This window comes from Octopus sinensis, linkage group LG10 (genome assembly GCF_006345805.1).
Source record: "Octopus sinensis linkage group LG10, ASM634580v1, whole genome shotgun sequence".
Classification (NCBI taxonomy): domain Eukaryota; kingdom Metazoa; phylum Mollusca; class Cephalopoda; order Octopoda; family Octopodidae; genus Octopus; species Octopus sinensis.
In genome coordinates this window covers 8,738,009-8,755,508 of record NC_043006.1, presented here as the reverse complement: position 1 = coordinate 8,755,508, position 17,500 = coordinate 8,738,009, and the positions used below count along the sequence as shown (strand labels likewise).

The 17,500-nt window shown below is 34.1% G+C and overlaps 1 protein-coding gene across 3 annotated transcripts in view; it reads left to right on the top strand.

Annotated features, from left to right (window-relative positions):
- Positions 1-17,500, top strand: part of LOC115216667 (gamma-aminobutyric acid receptor subunit alpha-5-like) — a 741,237-nt gene that overhangs the window by 482,387 nt on the left and 241,350 nt on the right. For all 3 annotated transcript variants that reach the window (XM_036506277.1, XM_036506278.1, XM_029786168.2), the window contains one exon: positions 7,429-7,652. In XM_036506277.1, coding sequence (XP_036362170.1) covers positions 7,429-7,652 — 224 coding nt within the window. The remainder of the gene's footprint in view (positions 1-7,428; positions 7,653-17,500) is intronic.

The following is a 17,500-nucleotide window of genomic DNA, read 5'->3' as shown; positions in this document are numbered from 1 at the left end:
ATGTATGGTATGACAATATCCATGTTTTGAGTTTATTTATCATATTCCTATCTACGTTTCTCATATTCATAGGAAGTTTTTTTTTCTTCTGGAGAATTCATCAAGTTAGTGAATCGTCTTTGAATATCAAGTAATTCATTATCTAGTTGGTTCATTTCCCTGGCATCTCCACCCACCACAGTATCAGAGTTTACTGTATAACGTTCCTGTTCCTCATTTCAGCACAGAGATTTACTCCAAGACTCCAAGAGCTTTCAACCAATGTTGATCCTTACTTCTGTGCCATCATTAAATTGCTTCAGAATAGTGAGAAACTTTATCGGACATCCAAGTCTCCTCAAGATCTCCCACAAGACAGAGTTAAAAGCCTCAGTAAGATCAATAAATACCTGATAATATCGTATTTGCTGTTCCACCCACTTTTCCTCTAACTGCCGTGCAGAGAGGATCGTGTCAACAGTTCTCCTATCATTTCTGAATCCATTCTGTGATTCAGGAAGCATCTCATTAGCCACATGTACCTGTAACCGGTCCAACATAATTCGTGATAAAACTTTGCCAATTGTGGCAAGCAAGCAAATACCACGAAAGTCATTGCATTCATCCTTTTGTCCCTTACCCTTGAACACTAATTATAGGATTGCATCCTTCAATTCCTTTGGCATAACTTCAGTTTTTCTTATCCTCTGTATTACTGCTATCAGCATTTCTAACAAGTAATACCCCACAAACCTAAACAGTTCTACATTTACATTATCAGCTTCCGGTGCTTTGCGGTGCTTTTAAAGGCAGCCCCAGCAATATCATTCTACCATTTACACTGCGTGGCAATTTCTCTAGCTTATCAAGCAAGGAGGATTTTAGAGCAAATGCAACACCAATTTTCTTTTTCTTCTTTCCCACTCCAATAAATGGTGTAGCCACTGGATTTCTCAGTAAAGTTACCTTGCCAAAGAAATCTAGTCTCTGATAATGTTACAATGTCTATTGCATACTTTTGCATCTTTTTACCAATATGAGCAGACCTCTCTGGATATTTTTTTAAAATTCTGAATCCAATAATGTTCTTACGTTCCTGCATCCAATATTCATGGAAAATTTTCTGTTGTTGCTTTACGCATAGTAGGAAAACGACCGAGCCCATGCTGCGATATTCTGAGACACCTGCCAGGCCAGACCTGTTCACCTCTCGATCCCAAGTCCTTTTTTTGCAATTTACATTTTCATAGTTTACGGATCTCAAAATTGTATTTAAGCCTTTTTCGGGTTACACTCACTCCTATTCATTGAGCTCGTGCAACTTCAGCAATTTTCTTAAGTGAGGAGAGAGCGTGCAATCACACAATCCCACTCTCTAAGTACCAAAAGCATAAACCATAAAATGAAAATATCCTCATCCATGGATGCTCTTTGAGACTGCAGGTTTAATTCCGGAGTATCCTTCTCCTAAACAGCTTGTCATCCAAGGCTAAAGAGCTACTATCCGCCAACCATATGGGTTTTACATGCGCTCACACCGACACACACACACAAATACACATTAACAGCCACAGAGTTAATAATAATGAATACACACGATCATATACACTGAACAAGATAAAAAATATAGATATATATATATATATATACATAATACAAATAAAAATATGAAATATTTAGCCGTTGAGTCTTCTGAGTTCTTCCGTCTTTTGACGGGACTTGTTTTTATGCCGCAGGGTATCCAGAAGTCACCCTTCTCACCAAGTAAGCTTGGTGGCTGCCGGGTTTGTCGCCGACGTCCCGACCATGCAGCAGGTTGTAATGGGTTCCATGTTACCAGTAGCATATACGAGCCAACTGACAAAATATATAGATATGTGTATATGTATGTGTATATGTTTGTGTCTATGTTTGTACATATGAATGCATTTATGTATCTATGTATGTACGTATGTATATATGTGTTTGTGTGTATGTATATACATATATAAATACATATGCATATAAACGTATTAAAATATCCATTGATTAAATATAAGAGAAAACCAAATTCGTTCGCTAACTTTAAAATCATAAAAAAACGCCCGAAGTTACTTGGTAATGTTATAAAAGCTGGGAAAAACATGATTAATAGAGCTGGGGGAATGCATATACATTAAACATTCAATAATCCTTCATGTCGGTACGTGTGATTCGGCTAAGGATCTACAAATTTATGTAAACTTGGTATGATGGTTTCCGACATTTTCCAATTATCTTAATTAAATTCAGTCAGCATTTCACCTTGCTGTTTTATATCGCTCGTAAGAAATTACATTTTTTTCTTACATTGCAACACAAGCGTTTTTTTTTTTATTTGTTCACTTTTTTTTCTTGTCTCTGTGGGAAACAATATATCCGTCATACTGGCTTTAATACATCTATTTTTGGATAACTTTTACTGATATTATAATGGTTCCACGTTTTATTTATTTTTTCGTACGTAGCAAATTCCATAATAGCAGCTCTAAAATTCTTTTTATGAGAGTGAGGCTGTATGGCGTGATTACACCTAGAAATATATGCACACATCATATATATATATATGTATATATATATATATATATATATATATATATATATATATATATACGCGAGAAAGAAGCAACAAGAATGGATAGGTTTTTATACGATCGTTTCATACAAGGACAGGTTTTATTAAAAGTTGCAAAGATTACAGCATATAAACGAGTCCCGTACTCATCAGCTAAAATACATGTAAGTTCTCTAGACATCCTAGTGTTTGAGGCTATACTCATGAAGTAATGTAGATAATTAAACAGATTTCTAAAGTTCATTAAAGTTCTTTAAAGATGATGCATAGTCTTATCACAGAATTTTAAAAAAGTTTTGGTAGCATCACAGAGAAGGTGACCTAATCCATATGAATTTCCATAGAATTTCCATATGAATTTCTATGGAAATTCATATGGATTAGGTCACCTTCTCTGTGATGCTACCAAAACTTTTTTAAAATTCTGTGATAAGACTATGCATCATCTTTAAAGAACTTTATGAACTTTAGAAATCTGTTTAATTATCTACATTACTTCATGAGTATAGCCTCAAACACTAGGATGTCTAGAGAACTTACATGTATTTTAGCTGATAGTACGGGACTCGTTTTATGCTGTAATCTTTGCAACTTTTAATAAAACCTGTCCTTGTATGAAACGATCGTACTAAAAACCTATCCATTCTTGTTGCTTCTTTCTCGCTTATAATCACCCCACATTACTGTATTGTTAAATCAGTATAGTTTTTTTTGGTGCATCTAAGTTAGGTACCATATTCAAGTAAATTTTTTAAATTAACTTGAATCTTTATTGCTCTTTGTATATATATATATATATATATATACGTACATTCATATATATATATATATATATATATATATATAATATATATATACATACATGCATACATATATATATGTTATATACATATATATATATATATACATATATATGTACATATATAGTTACACACACACATACACATATATACTTACATGTGGAATAAGAGCACTCCATCGTTTACGACAACGAGGGCCCCAGCTGATACGATCAACGGAACAACCTGTTCTTTAAATTTATATGCATGTGGTTGAGGGTTCCACGGACACATGTACACTTAACGCACTTCTCAAGGAAATTCATCATGACACATGGTGTGAAAAGGCTGGCAATTTCAAATACAGGTATTAATCGTTTTTGGCAGCTGAGAGAACTGGAGCAACGTGACATTAATGTGTCTGTGTCTTGCCCAAAGACAGAATGCGTTATTGTGAATTGAACTCACGACGAAATATCGTGAGTCGACAATACCAACCAATAAGGCCAGGTGCCTTCATGCGCCTACATACATGTATGCGTATATATATATATATATATATATATGTATATATATATATATATATATATATGCGTATATATATCCACACACACAGTGACATAGGTAGCTAGCTAGATAGATAGAGTTAGAAAGATAGAGAGAGATATATACATACACGCTTACATACATACATCGATAGTTTGATAATCATAGGTACAAATATGCACATAAATATGGTCACAATATGCGGTATATCTAAGTAATGCCTGGCATATTTTTGGGCCCCTTCTATAAGTACATATGTACATAAATACCGTACAAAACACACACATATAAATTAATATATGTAATTATATATATATATATATATATATATATATTATGTTTGTGTGTGTGTATATATACCATTTACTATATGTGTATGAATGATTATGCATATATTTACGTGTGTTTGCTTATGTATGTATATAAGTAGGAATTTAGTAATGTTCGTGTCAGTCATTTTCTTTTATCCAATTTCAGTATCACATATCTCCGACTGATATTCGACTGTCATGCAATATTCTCACTTAGAGATACTAGGCTCCTAGGCATCATTGCAATATTTATGAAATTATCATATTTTTCAATAATAAGCAATCCAAATAACTATGTTTTGTATAAATGTTAAAAGGTCATACCAGGCCTTCATTTAATTAAAAAGTGTCTGCAATATATAATACACAAAGCAATATATTTGTTCAAATTAAAATATTGTGGAAATGTCAGGGCTCTGCAAAATAAAGCTCCACATTATCTGTTTTGATGTTATATATATATATATCTTCAGGAGTTATATATATATATTTTTTTTGAGTGACGATTTCAAGAGGACGATTGGGATCACGTGGATGAGAAAGGCGCGATCCAGAGAGAAGTGGACAGCGTCCTGTGACCAGCGGTGTCAAACGGACGCTTTTCGGACTGGTCGGTCAAAGTCAAAGTCATATATATATATATATATATATATATATATATATATATTTATATATATATGTATATATATATATATATATTTATATATATATGTATATATATATATATATATATATATATATATTAAAATCAGCCTGATGAAGACTTTCCTAAATTACTCAGGTCCCGTCCTCCATTTATCTGTTGCGCCAAACTTATCACTTGAAACCGGTCATATCAGGCCGAAATATCCTACCGCTTTTATGTTCAATCCAACTAGCTCCAAACTCACTCAGACATTCCTTACAATACCATTTTTATAATAAAAACTGTCAGGTTTTCAAAATCGCACATGCATGACATACAGCATAATGAACTCAATACAAAATGAACAATTAAACATTTCATTATGTGAATACTAAAGGACTAACTCCAGATCTGTTCGCTAGTCGTAGTTCTAGTCCTAGTCCTTGTATTTATATTTCGAAAATTGTCAGCAGATACTAATTCGTTAAGTATAAAAAATTTTAAATGTCCAAGATATCATTCTCTTACAAAGCGTCCGGACATTGGTTACATGGCTTTCGTGAAACTTTCGTAGTGCATGTATCCAAAACACGTAAATTAAATACCAGTACAAAAGAAACAATTGCTGAACATTAAAACAAGCATATCGGAAATTATAGCCGAAACTTTTTAATGGCAGCTTATCGCTGTCTTCATTAAAATTAAGATAATAATTGTTTGCGGGGCATCACTTACCAAAAGGAAGAATGTTATCCCAGTCAACATTTCAACGATGGTTTAGAGTATATAGCTCAATGGATCGTAAAATTATGGACCCGATTACCGGACCGGGCAATGCGTTGTGTTCTTGAGCAAAGCTCTTCATTCCACTTTGCTCCTGTCCACACAACTCGAAAAAAAAGAGTAATTCTGAACAGGCGCAGGAGTGGCTGTGTGGTAAGTAGCTTGCTAACCAACCACATGGTTCCGGGTTCAATCCCACTGCATGGCATCTTGGGCAAGTGTCTTCTGCTATAGCCCCGGGCCGACCAATGCCTTGTGAGTGGATTTGGTAGACGGAAACTGAAAGAAGCCTGTCGTATATATGTATATATATATATATATATATATATATATATATATATATATATATATATATGTATGTGTGTGTGTTTGTGTGTCTGAGTTTGTTCCCCTAGCATTGCTTGACAACCGATGCTGGTGTGTTTACGTCCCCGTAACTTAGCGGTTCGACAAAAATAGACCGATAGAATAAGTACTGGGCTTACAAAAAGAATAAGTCACGGGGTCGAGTTGCTCGACTAAAGGCGGAGCTCCAGCATGGCCGCAGTCAAATAACTGAAACATGTAAAAGAGAGAGAGAGAGAGAGAGAGAGAGAGACCGCCTTCCCGTCCATCAAGGAATATATATACGAAAAGAACCGGGCCTACGACCACCACAAAATAGTGTAATTTGTTTGTGTTTTTTCCTTTAAATATAATCATTCTTATGTAAATATAATCATTCTTATGATAATTTTCGACAATAACGTACATTTTAGATTTTAACTAACTGTAGTAATAATTTCAAACATATGGAAAGCACACATCATGAATTTTACATGGAGGTTGCGAGGTATCAATGAAATATATATTATTCAAGCAAGAAGAAATTTTTATGTCAACTATATTACCTGTACTTACTTTCAAATCGTTTAAGTGGTCAAGCTGGATATGCCTCAAATAATGTCAAATATTCCGTGACGTTATAAGCCGGGTGCGCTTTTGATCGGGTGTCAGAAGAGATGGCATCCATGGAGACAAACTTTGGTATTGCAAAGTTCAATGTACAGAATATTTTCAACTTTCTCACGTTATGTGCGAATAACGTCGGATTTTTTTATTTATTGCCAATCGTCTGTCATTTATTACACTGCGTTGGACACGATCAATGTTTCATCCGAAGGTGGAAATTGCAGGACGCCTAGACATTGGGTCTTCTTCAAGACTCTCTCTTTCCTATCTAAATTCGGTTGCCCACATTTGCACTGTTGATAAAACTGGAGCATCATCCCCTTTTTTCGTAGGAATCATTTCTGAATGGATGTCCTGGTTGGCAAATCCGTTCACCTATAAGTAAAACCACGATGCCAAATTGTGTCGATTTTAAATAGAAGTCGCTACTAGCTACGTTTCAAGTCTTCCTTGAACATTCAGCTGGAAAAAAAAAACTATAACGTTATTACTAAGAATAGTTGAAATCAATGCTTCCAAGATTTCCCAGCTCTACCTTTAGTCCTTCATAGTCAACCAATGAATTTTTCCAGCCCGCACCCGTATATATACAGCGAAGAAACATATGTGATCAAACATGTCTGACTTCAACGTTATTACCTTTTTACTTGTTTTCCATTATATGAGGTTTAAATTTTCCCAACATTATTTTCTCCTTTCTACTCCGTTTTGTAACTCTTATCTAAAACAAACCCTCTTATATAATAATATAGCCCCTTCTTACAGCAACTGATGTTGATATTACATGACATTTTCTCTAAATACCGGTATTGAGATGGATATGTAACGTTACAGATAATTGTAAACTATTTCTATTTCCAGTCATACTCCATGCAGCTTTACTATCGACAAGTTTGGTATGATAAACGACTAGCATTCAACCTAGAAAACATTACAGAACTTCAGTTAAATAACAAATTTCTGCACAATATATGGAAGCCAGACACATACTTTTTGAATGGAAAGAAGTCTTATCAGCATGATATTACAGTTCCCAATATTTTTTTGAGAATGAGAAAAGATGGCCGTCTTTATGTTTCTCGTAGGTAAGTAAATATTATTTCATCATTTACGAAGGTAGTACAAATATAGACAACAGCGATAGCATGAAGTGATATACTATCTATAGGTAGTGTGTACCAAAATACACTCACTGACACGCATACATATTTATAACATGTATATATAGATACGCAGATACCTGGGTATATGTATATATATATATGTGTGTTTGTATGTGTGTGTGTATGTGTCCATGCATGTGTTTGAGTGTATACACATCGTAATTTAGAAACATTCAGAAATATGGAGATAATCTCACCAATGTTTTTCCATTTTTTAGACTGCAAGAATTATATTTTACAAGATGTAATGAAAGATATTATTATTAGTAGCATTTGCTTTCGATCACCTCCAGAAAAAAACGTTGCTTTTACTAATCTAGGATGTTTCTAACTAAAGCACTGAATTTGTAGATACTTAACATTTTGTTAGTAAGTTTAAATATTGGTGCTTACATGTTTGATAATTACTTTATCTTAAATTTTAGAACCGTCTGATATCTAGTCGTTGGGGATTTACCCGGGTCGCTGCTCACTTTTCTGTGTTATTTATTTTGATTTCTCATTATATTTTAGACGTTCAATCTAAGTGCATTAGCATCTGCAAAACTTGGTGAACATATCTGTGTATATATATATATCTAGTATAAAAGTAAGAGTTCAGATGCTTATGTATGTGAGTTTACTTTTGAATGGCTCTGAAACTGTGCGTCCTCGAGTAAAACGAATTTGATTTTCAGATCTTCGTCCCAAAGAGAATGCTGTCCATAAATAATAATCAAAAATGTAATTTGCTACGAGAAATAACTGAACTTTTAGATCGACAAATCTCCCATTCTCTCTCTCTCTCTCTCTTCTCTCTCTCTCTCTCTCTCTCTCGATCATCACCAGGCTGTCTCTGCTTTGCGCCCCCCCTCTTGCTATGTAATTAACCCATTTCTTATCATTCTCTCTCTCCTCTCTCTTTCTCTATTTTCCCCTCTCTTGCTCTCTGTATATTTGTTATCTCTCACGAATTACTTTCATTTTCTATACAACTTCGTCTTGTAAAATTTACTTTCATTCTTATGATTCGCCCAAACTGCTAGTTTCCGAATCGTGTTTTCGAATTGGGTAGAAATGATTACAAAATCGGATTCAGCGTGAAGTACATAAATATGTAAATTTTGAAAACTTTCACTTAATTATAAAATTTCAAAATCTATGATAGCAACAAAAAAAATATCTCTCTCTCTCTCTCTCTCTCTCTTTCTCTCCCTCTTTATCTTTTCTCTCTTTCTATTTGTCAATCTCCCTTTATTTTTCGCTTTTCTCATTGTAGACTTACACATCTTTATAAATAGTTACCACTCTTTCTCTCACTCTCTGTGAAAGAAATAATATCGCCGTGCCCTTTTATCTGACAATAAGTTTTATTGTCGAATCTAAAGGTATTTTCTTCTAGTACCAAGCGTGTGAAGTCAGTCTTGAAGAGTTCATTTACCCCTTTTCTATGTTACTCTTCCCAGTGTTCGATTGCTTCTAAGTCTATAGTGTGAACTATATTAGTTTAGAGATTGGTGACATCAAAACTCGTTAGTACCTTCTGCGACAGTAGGAAGGATGGGTTGGATGAAATTTAAGCCATCCCGTACATAACGGGGTATTAAAGGGCACACAGATTTTAGGAGTATATCTAAGAAATGACTTAGTTGCTGCGTTGGTGCTTGAGGTCCAGCAACTATTGGTCTTAGTTTTAGATCAGCAGGTCTTAGAATGTTTATTTATTGGTACGCTGTTTATTTAGGACACATTGTGTTTTGGTTATTTTGTGGATTTTGAGTAATCCGTAGAAATTGCTCTGTTTCAGTGCAGAGTTGCATATCTAATGTTACTCCTTGTCTGTGAAGGAATCTTGGAATTCATTGATTAGCCTTCCGACGTTATTCTTTATTATTTTTCTGAGTGTCTTGGTTCTTCCTTGTAGTAGGTATGGTCTGTTAACATTTACAGTATTTTATCTTTATAATAGACCTAGTCCATGATTACTATCGTTCCTATCTTAGCTTTTTTAAGACGATTCAGATGCCATTCTTCAGTGTTTCTAAGGCTTGCTTTTCTCTTCACGAATGATTTGTTTGCATCTGTGCGTACTGAGAGGAAATTTTAAAATCGTGTCTGTACACACGTCTACATATTTGTCCTTTCCCTTCTAGTGGGTGAAGTGCGATTTATTTCTGACTATTTATTCATCATTTAAATCTTTGCTGCTGAAGAATTCTATTAGTCGGAGGTGGCGGTTGATGTGGTCAATATCAGATTTTAGATGAATGAGAAGAGGGGTGAGTGTCGGAGTAAACTCGAAGCCTTTTAATAGGAGATTCATCTCATTCTCGTTCAGATTTCTATTTGACAAATTTATAATCTTCGGGTCTATATGTTCTGTGTTACCGTGTCCCCATTTTCTGATCTCGGCGTTCTGGTCTCCATGTAGGCGGGTGGATGGTACTTGTATTTTATATGAATCCCGTTGGTTATAAGTTATGTTTTCTTCCCATCTTCCATGCTTTTTTCGCCATTCACGATATATGGGTTTTTTGGTTGTAAAACCAGGGTTGCTTGTATTATCTTGATGATTATTATTCATATTATAGTACCTGTGCTGTCCGTATTATATTTGTCTTTCTTCCCATGTATCCACCTAGGGTACATGTTATTACAGATTAGCGGTTGTCAGTATGTTATTTTTCTTTGATATCTTTTTTCTTTTGTATTTAACTCTCTATCGTGTTTGAAATTACAGGTAGTTGGTTGTCTTCTATATTTCATGTGTTGACTATTTGCAGTGTTATATATCGTAGAATATGGGCTTCTAGCCTGTACTTGGGATTAGATGGAGGTCATTTCCGCGTATGTTTTGGGTAATTAGAGGTTCGATATCTTAGTCCGGTTTATCTGGGGTCGGTGTCTATGTTTGTTTTCGATTTCCTTGTATTTTTTGTTGTTGTGGTTTCGTTTTCATAATGTATTTTTTTCCATAGTTGTTTTCATAATTACTGAACCACTCTTGTTCTTTTCCCCACATTCTTAGGAATTTTTCTTCTTCCCGTTTTGATTCTTCTTTCCATAGTATTTGCAGGTTTTCATAACATTGATTGTCACTCTTCTCAGCGATTTCAGCAATCATAACTGCGGCAATTTTTTTTACTTTCTGTTTGTGTCGTATTTTTCGTGATCGCAGAAAAGCGATTTCTGCTCCTAGTCGGCATAAAGCTAAATTCGCGCGTATCATTGTCTCTTCCAGTGATTCACTTGGGTAGGATTGGGATTTCATTGCTTAGGTGTTGGCTATATTGTTGCATCGAATGCTTTTCCAATATGCATGTTTCCGTGGAATAAGAAGTTTCTCCCAGAGTTATGGTTTCAAGTGATTCTGTTGTTGTATATCAATTATTGCTATTTTCTTGTTGTTCGTCTCTTTTGATAGAGCACATTGTGTATTGTTATCATTCATAGTTTTATCTGCATTGGTGAAGATTGTCTCAAGTCTTGAGACAAGTAAATTCAACTTAGATATTTCTGAGAGAAGTTCTCGTCTGCCAGTTTGATTGTGATCCATTTATTCTGACGTCGTGTGCAACTAAGGAGATATGAATAGAGTGTTAGGTGTGGTGTACAGAAATTGAATATTGAGAAAAAAAGTCGTCAAAATTTGGGGAAAAAAATCTTTTATTTCTTCATTACTATTAGCGCTTTCGTTCGTTTCTCGAACTTGTCAAATTTAATAATGTGCATGTACAAACAGCTTGTTCATTTATACAAAACAGATGTTTTGGGGGTGTTTTGTTTAGAAGAAGGGAATATTGTTTTTCTTTGGGGGGGTGAGGTTCTATGACAAAGGAGATAGATAGAATTTATATATATATATATATATATATATATATATATAGAGAGAGAGAGAGAGAGATTTTTCAGTAATTTATCTGTGACCAAGCTGAAGGATTTTAGTAGACCATATTTTTTAAATATCAAAACTTTTTTTTAAAGCCAAGTACTTATTCTCTCAGGCACTTTTGCCGAACCGACAAAGAAAATGTGTATATATATACACACATATATAAATATGAGTGTGTATGGGAGTTCGTCTGTGAATATGTATTTTTTTGTTTGTCGTATGTATATCCTTCTTTATTTAGCTTACATACACATCTCTAATACAAGTGAAATATAACTGGAATAACGTCGTCTTTGAAGAGCATTCATTTTTGATATAACACTCAGGAAAAGTGAACCTCACAAATTAACATTATTGATGCTTCGCGATATAATATATTCATTACAATACGGGCATATTTCAACGGTGCTTCTGTGCGATCAGAGGACTTGAATCGACAAATAAATACACACACATACACAAACACATATGTTATTTATATATACTCTTTTACTCTTTTACTTGTTTCAGTCATTTCACTGCGGCCATGCTGGAGCACCGCCTTTAATCGAGCAACTCGACCCCAGGACTTATTCTTTTGTAAGCCCAGTACTTATTCTATCGGTCTCTTTTGCCGAACCGCTAAGTAACGGGGACATAAACACACCAGCATCGGTTGTCAAGCAATGCTAGGGGGACAAACACAGACACACGAACACACACACACACATATATATATATATAAATATATACGATGGGCTTCTTTCAGTTTCCTTTCAGTTTATATATATATATATAGATATATAAAACAAAGGATGTGTGTGTATGTAGTAGGTGTGTATTTCTATAGTTTTCAACCGATTTTCATCACAGTTAACAACACATTACTTATGTGCAAAGGATCATCACTCGATATAACATTTTGCCCAGAGCTCTAGCATAAAGCGAAAAACCGGGAAAGACGGTGTTTCACACGGGTTTTTCTCTAAAGATATCTGCAGTTTTCAACCACTTCCCTCCCATTTCTCTCTCTGTGTTAATTTCTCTCTTCTATCTCTTCTTCTCATTCTCTCATTCTATTACACATATTCTTTCACACTATCCGTAATAGTCCGTTCACTTTCTATCTCTCCCTCCCTCCCTCCCTCTCTCTCTCTCTCTCTCTCTCTCTCTCTTTGTGAAGCTCACTCACACACTAACTTCTGCCTACAAATCCCTGTGCTTCACTTAGTCTTGCGTAAAAATCTCTGTTGTTACGGATTTTGTACGCTCTCCCTGAAAATTAAGTTAGCTACTTTTGAATTTTGTTCACCGAGTGTGTTTAAATTCGGTTTTGCCACATCTGCGTAACAACTGACTTCAGCATATTTCAATTTTGTCGTGCGTAAATATTTTTGTATTTACGGTATTTGTACGTTCTCCGTACAACATTACTTATTTTATATTTCTTGCACTCCGTCTATTTAGATACACTATTTACAACTCCCCTTCTATCGAAATACGTTGTGCTTGCGGTTGTGCATGCTTACGTAAGACCGCTACGGGCGACATAAAGCCGATAAGCCCTCATCACTAATCAATGAGATTTTATCCACGCCATTGAGCGGTTGTGCGTTAGAAAAATCTATCCTAAAGCGGCTCAGGTTTTTCTATTCAATGTATTGTCTTCTACTGCTCTATACGAGGTTTGTAAGTTCTGTCTACAAGTTTACTTCCTTGTATTTAAATTAGTCATGCGTAAAGATCTTTGTTGTTACGATTCTTGTATGTTATCCCAGAAAAATAATTTAGTTATCTATCATTTTTGTTCACCCATGTGAGTAAATTCAGTTTTGCCACACATGCAGAAAAATGGACTTCAGTGTATTTCAAACTTTTGTCGTGTGTGCACATCTTTTTTTCTTTACGGTATCTGTGCGTTCTCACAACAAAGGATGTCTGTGTGTCTTTGTGTGTAGTACGTTTACATTTCTACAAATTTCCTCTCCGTATGTTTTGCGATGTCGATCAACAAATTGCGGGCCAAATGCCCTCTATGGCAGGACTTCACTTGGAGGAGTCGTGTTTCTCAATCGGGCAATTGTAGGTAGCCTGCTCCAGTGGATTTCTATCTCATTCTGAAAAACATTTTATATATACACATGCCTACGTTGGACTCCGCATTCGCGCATAATCACCGAAACTGGATCTTAACTATAGTCTGTCCATAGCTCTTACTCAGAATTACCTGACACCTTTGGGTCTTATTGACATATTACCTCTCATAACCTCTTTCTCTCTCTTTCACGCTTTGTCTTTCTCTCTCCCTCTTTCTCTCTCTGTATATATATATATATATCAATGTATGCATTTTCAGTGTGTACAAATAACACTGAAACATTAAATATATAGTTACCAGAGTTATTTATAAAGGTAGAAATTCCAGGGTTAAGTGAAATGTTTTTTGTATAACATAGATAAATTAAGAAATGGAGTCAAACGCAGGTTTTAGTTAAACCATTTATACTTGCAACACATTTTTCGAACGAAGCATTGAGATTATTCCGAAGGGAATAAAAATGATGTAAAGCAATGCAATCATCTCATCAGGGTAAAAAAAGGGAAACAAAGCACATTAAGAAGTCGTTTTAATTACCGCGTTTATGATAAAGGGGAAGTTGGCAAGTTAATTTTAGAAAACCGTTAATAAATTTAACGTTATAGGTAATTAAGAAAAGGAGTTGAAAGTGAGAAATTAACAGAAAATTTATGGTGGAAAAACATAGTGTGATAGATGAATGAGAATAAAGCTTAAAACGTGGAAATAGATATATGTAGTGGAAATGAAATGTAACAAGACATTTAAAGGTTGCATTTTATAGATTGAAAGAACTTACTTATAGGAACTAAAGGTATCTTTTGGCTAATGTTTACAACGATAACCGAGTTCTTTAAACATGTTTACAAGAATTTTTTCCAAAAAGAATGAGAAACGTTATCTTCGTTACAGAGCGGACAAGAAGATTTACCTTTGTCATATGGGAATGACCTAGATAGGATTTTCCATTCCAAATCGAATTGTTTATTATGTTCCTTTAGAGAAAAATCAATTTACTAAGGTTAGTAATGTTGAATTTCTTGATGTATAAATGTAGAGTAATGGTTAGATATTATTTTCGACAACTAAGATGATGAGCTACCAATGTTAAAGAAAAAAGACATCAAGAACTGTGATATTTTTCATTGATAAGCAGAGTTACTAGTCGTAGTATTACTGCAAAGGACACGAATACGATTCGAAATTATATCTGAAGTTTTATTATTGATATTATTATTGTCCAAAGAATAGTTAGTGTTAATAATATCACTGTTATTATTTTCATTAAGTTCGTTTGTATTTAACAACTTATTGTTATGTGAAGAGATGATTTGTGAAAGGTCATTGGTGTTTGAAAACCCTAACCTAGTTTGGTATGAATTGATAATGGCATGGCATCTGGAGCTGGCAGAAACGTTAGCACGCCGGGCGGAATGCTTAGCGGTAATTCGTCTGCCGTTACGTTCTGAGTTCAAATTCCGCCGAGGTCGACTTTGCCTTTCATCATTTCGGGGTCGATAAATTAAGTACCAGTTACGCACTGGTGTCGATGTAATCGACTTAATACCTATTTCTGTCCTTGTTTGTCTCCTCTGTGTTTAGTCCCTTGTGGTTAATAAAGAAATAGGTATCTGGAATCTTTTGGAAAATTTTTATATATCACGAAACTGGAGAGTGAGGTTAGATTTGATCAGAATACCATATGGAATGATCAGACGCATAGTTTTACTAGGACACACTTTCTTATTAGGTTAATTATCTTTAAAAGTCCTAGACTTATTTTTATTATAATGGGTTATAAATATGAATGGTTAGGAGTACGGTTACCTCCCTTTCGTATAAAGGGTTATTAAGTACGGTTATCTCCCTTACGCTGCAAAATTATATTTTTAGATTTAACTAACATCTATATTGTTATAACCGTTATGACGTGTTTTCATGTCCCGATTAATAGAGTAAGAATTAATGTCAATAGGGTTAATATACGTAATTCTTTTTTGTTTATAGTCTGCTTTAAGTAGGGCAGAGTTATAAAATCTGGCTTTATGGTTGAAGATATCAATATTAGCAGATAATCTAGATAATCTAGAAAGTTTAAATGAAATATGTCTAACTAGATTCCTTGTAATAGGCTATGGCCGATTGCTGAAAAAGCGAATATATTTTAAATGTGCTGGGGGTTTATCGCATGGAAAATATGAATCATTACATAAGTTACGGGTAATACTTGGCTTTACTTATATCATCATCGACAATAATGTTTCAGCCCATTTTGGGAAACATTTAACCGATCTATTTTCAACCCTTATTAATTTCTGGTATGTGTTTGCCAATAGTTACAACGATAAACACATTCTTTGAACGTGTTTACAAGAATATTCTCCGAGAATAGGATGAGAAATTGATCTTCGTTAGAGAGCGGACATAAAGATTTACATTTGTCATAAGGGAAGGATCAAGATACAATTTTCCATTCCAAATAGGATTGATTATTATGTTCCTTTAGAGAGCGAAATTAATTTACTGATGCCAGTATTGTTGCATTTATTGATATATCTAAATGTAGATTAATGGTTAGATATTCTTTTCGACATCTGAGATGATGAGCTACCAATGTAAAAAAAACAAGACATGAAGAATGAAGAACGGAAATACATTTTCATTCATAAACACACTTTCTAGACTTAGAATCCTTTCCCTGACAAGATGATTGCGTTGTTTTACATCATTTTTATTCCATCCGGAATAACCTCAATGCTTTCTTCGAAACATATGTTAGAAGTACGAATTGTTTCAATAATATTTGTGTTTGACTCAATTTCAAAATGTATATGTATATATATATATATGTGTGTGTGTGTGTGTGTGTGTATGTGTGTGTGTGTGTGTGTGTATGTGTGTGTATGTGTGTGCGTGTGTGTGTGTATACATATATATAAACATATATATACATATATATAAAAACACATATATATATATATGCATATATAGAGAGAGATATATACATACATATATAGATAGATAGATGTATGTATGGATGTATATGTATATATATATACGTATATATATACATATATATATAGATATATATATATACGTATATGTGTGTATATATATATATATATGTGTGTGTGTGGTGTGTGTGTACATATGTGTATATGTACATAATCACATATATACGCTTAAAATTGCGCCGGAGCTCTAACAGTTTTCTATTTTCCTTATCTACGTTATTCGTTTACTGATTTCACTAGCTTAACTGGTGATATGACGCTCATTGTTTAAATACGTCAAAAGTAGAATTGTTGTGAACAACTTAACTATCGCACCCAAGACTTATGATAAGATACAGCGCTTTCTGATGCACATATGAAAGTTTAAATACTTTATATATTTAAGTGTGTATATGTGTTTGTGTGTGTGCTTTTATTATATGCAGATAAATAGATATAATATGCAGTTGAAGAACGAGATAATATTTATTCAAAAGGCTGTACTTTATGAATGTTTCGTTAGTAGATATTCAGTATTTTCTGAGATGAGAGGAAATTAAAAATTCCAAATAATCGATGATTTGAAATTTTTCTCCTCACACAAAGTCAATATCTCCAGCTGAAATAAATAAATAAAATTTTAAATGAAAATGTCGTCTTCATGTTAAATAGTCTGATGTATTGTAATATTTGGCTACTGCAACCAATGAATTTATGCACGGAATTTCGTGTAATGAATATAGGGTACATACGTAGCTGCATTTAATGCATTGCAATGCCTATTATTGAATTATCTATCTATCTATATCTTCCTCTCTATCTATCAGTCCATCTATCAATCAATCTCTTT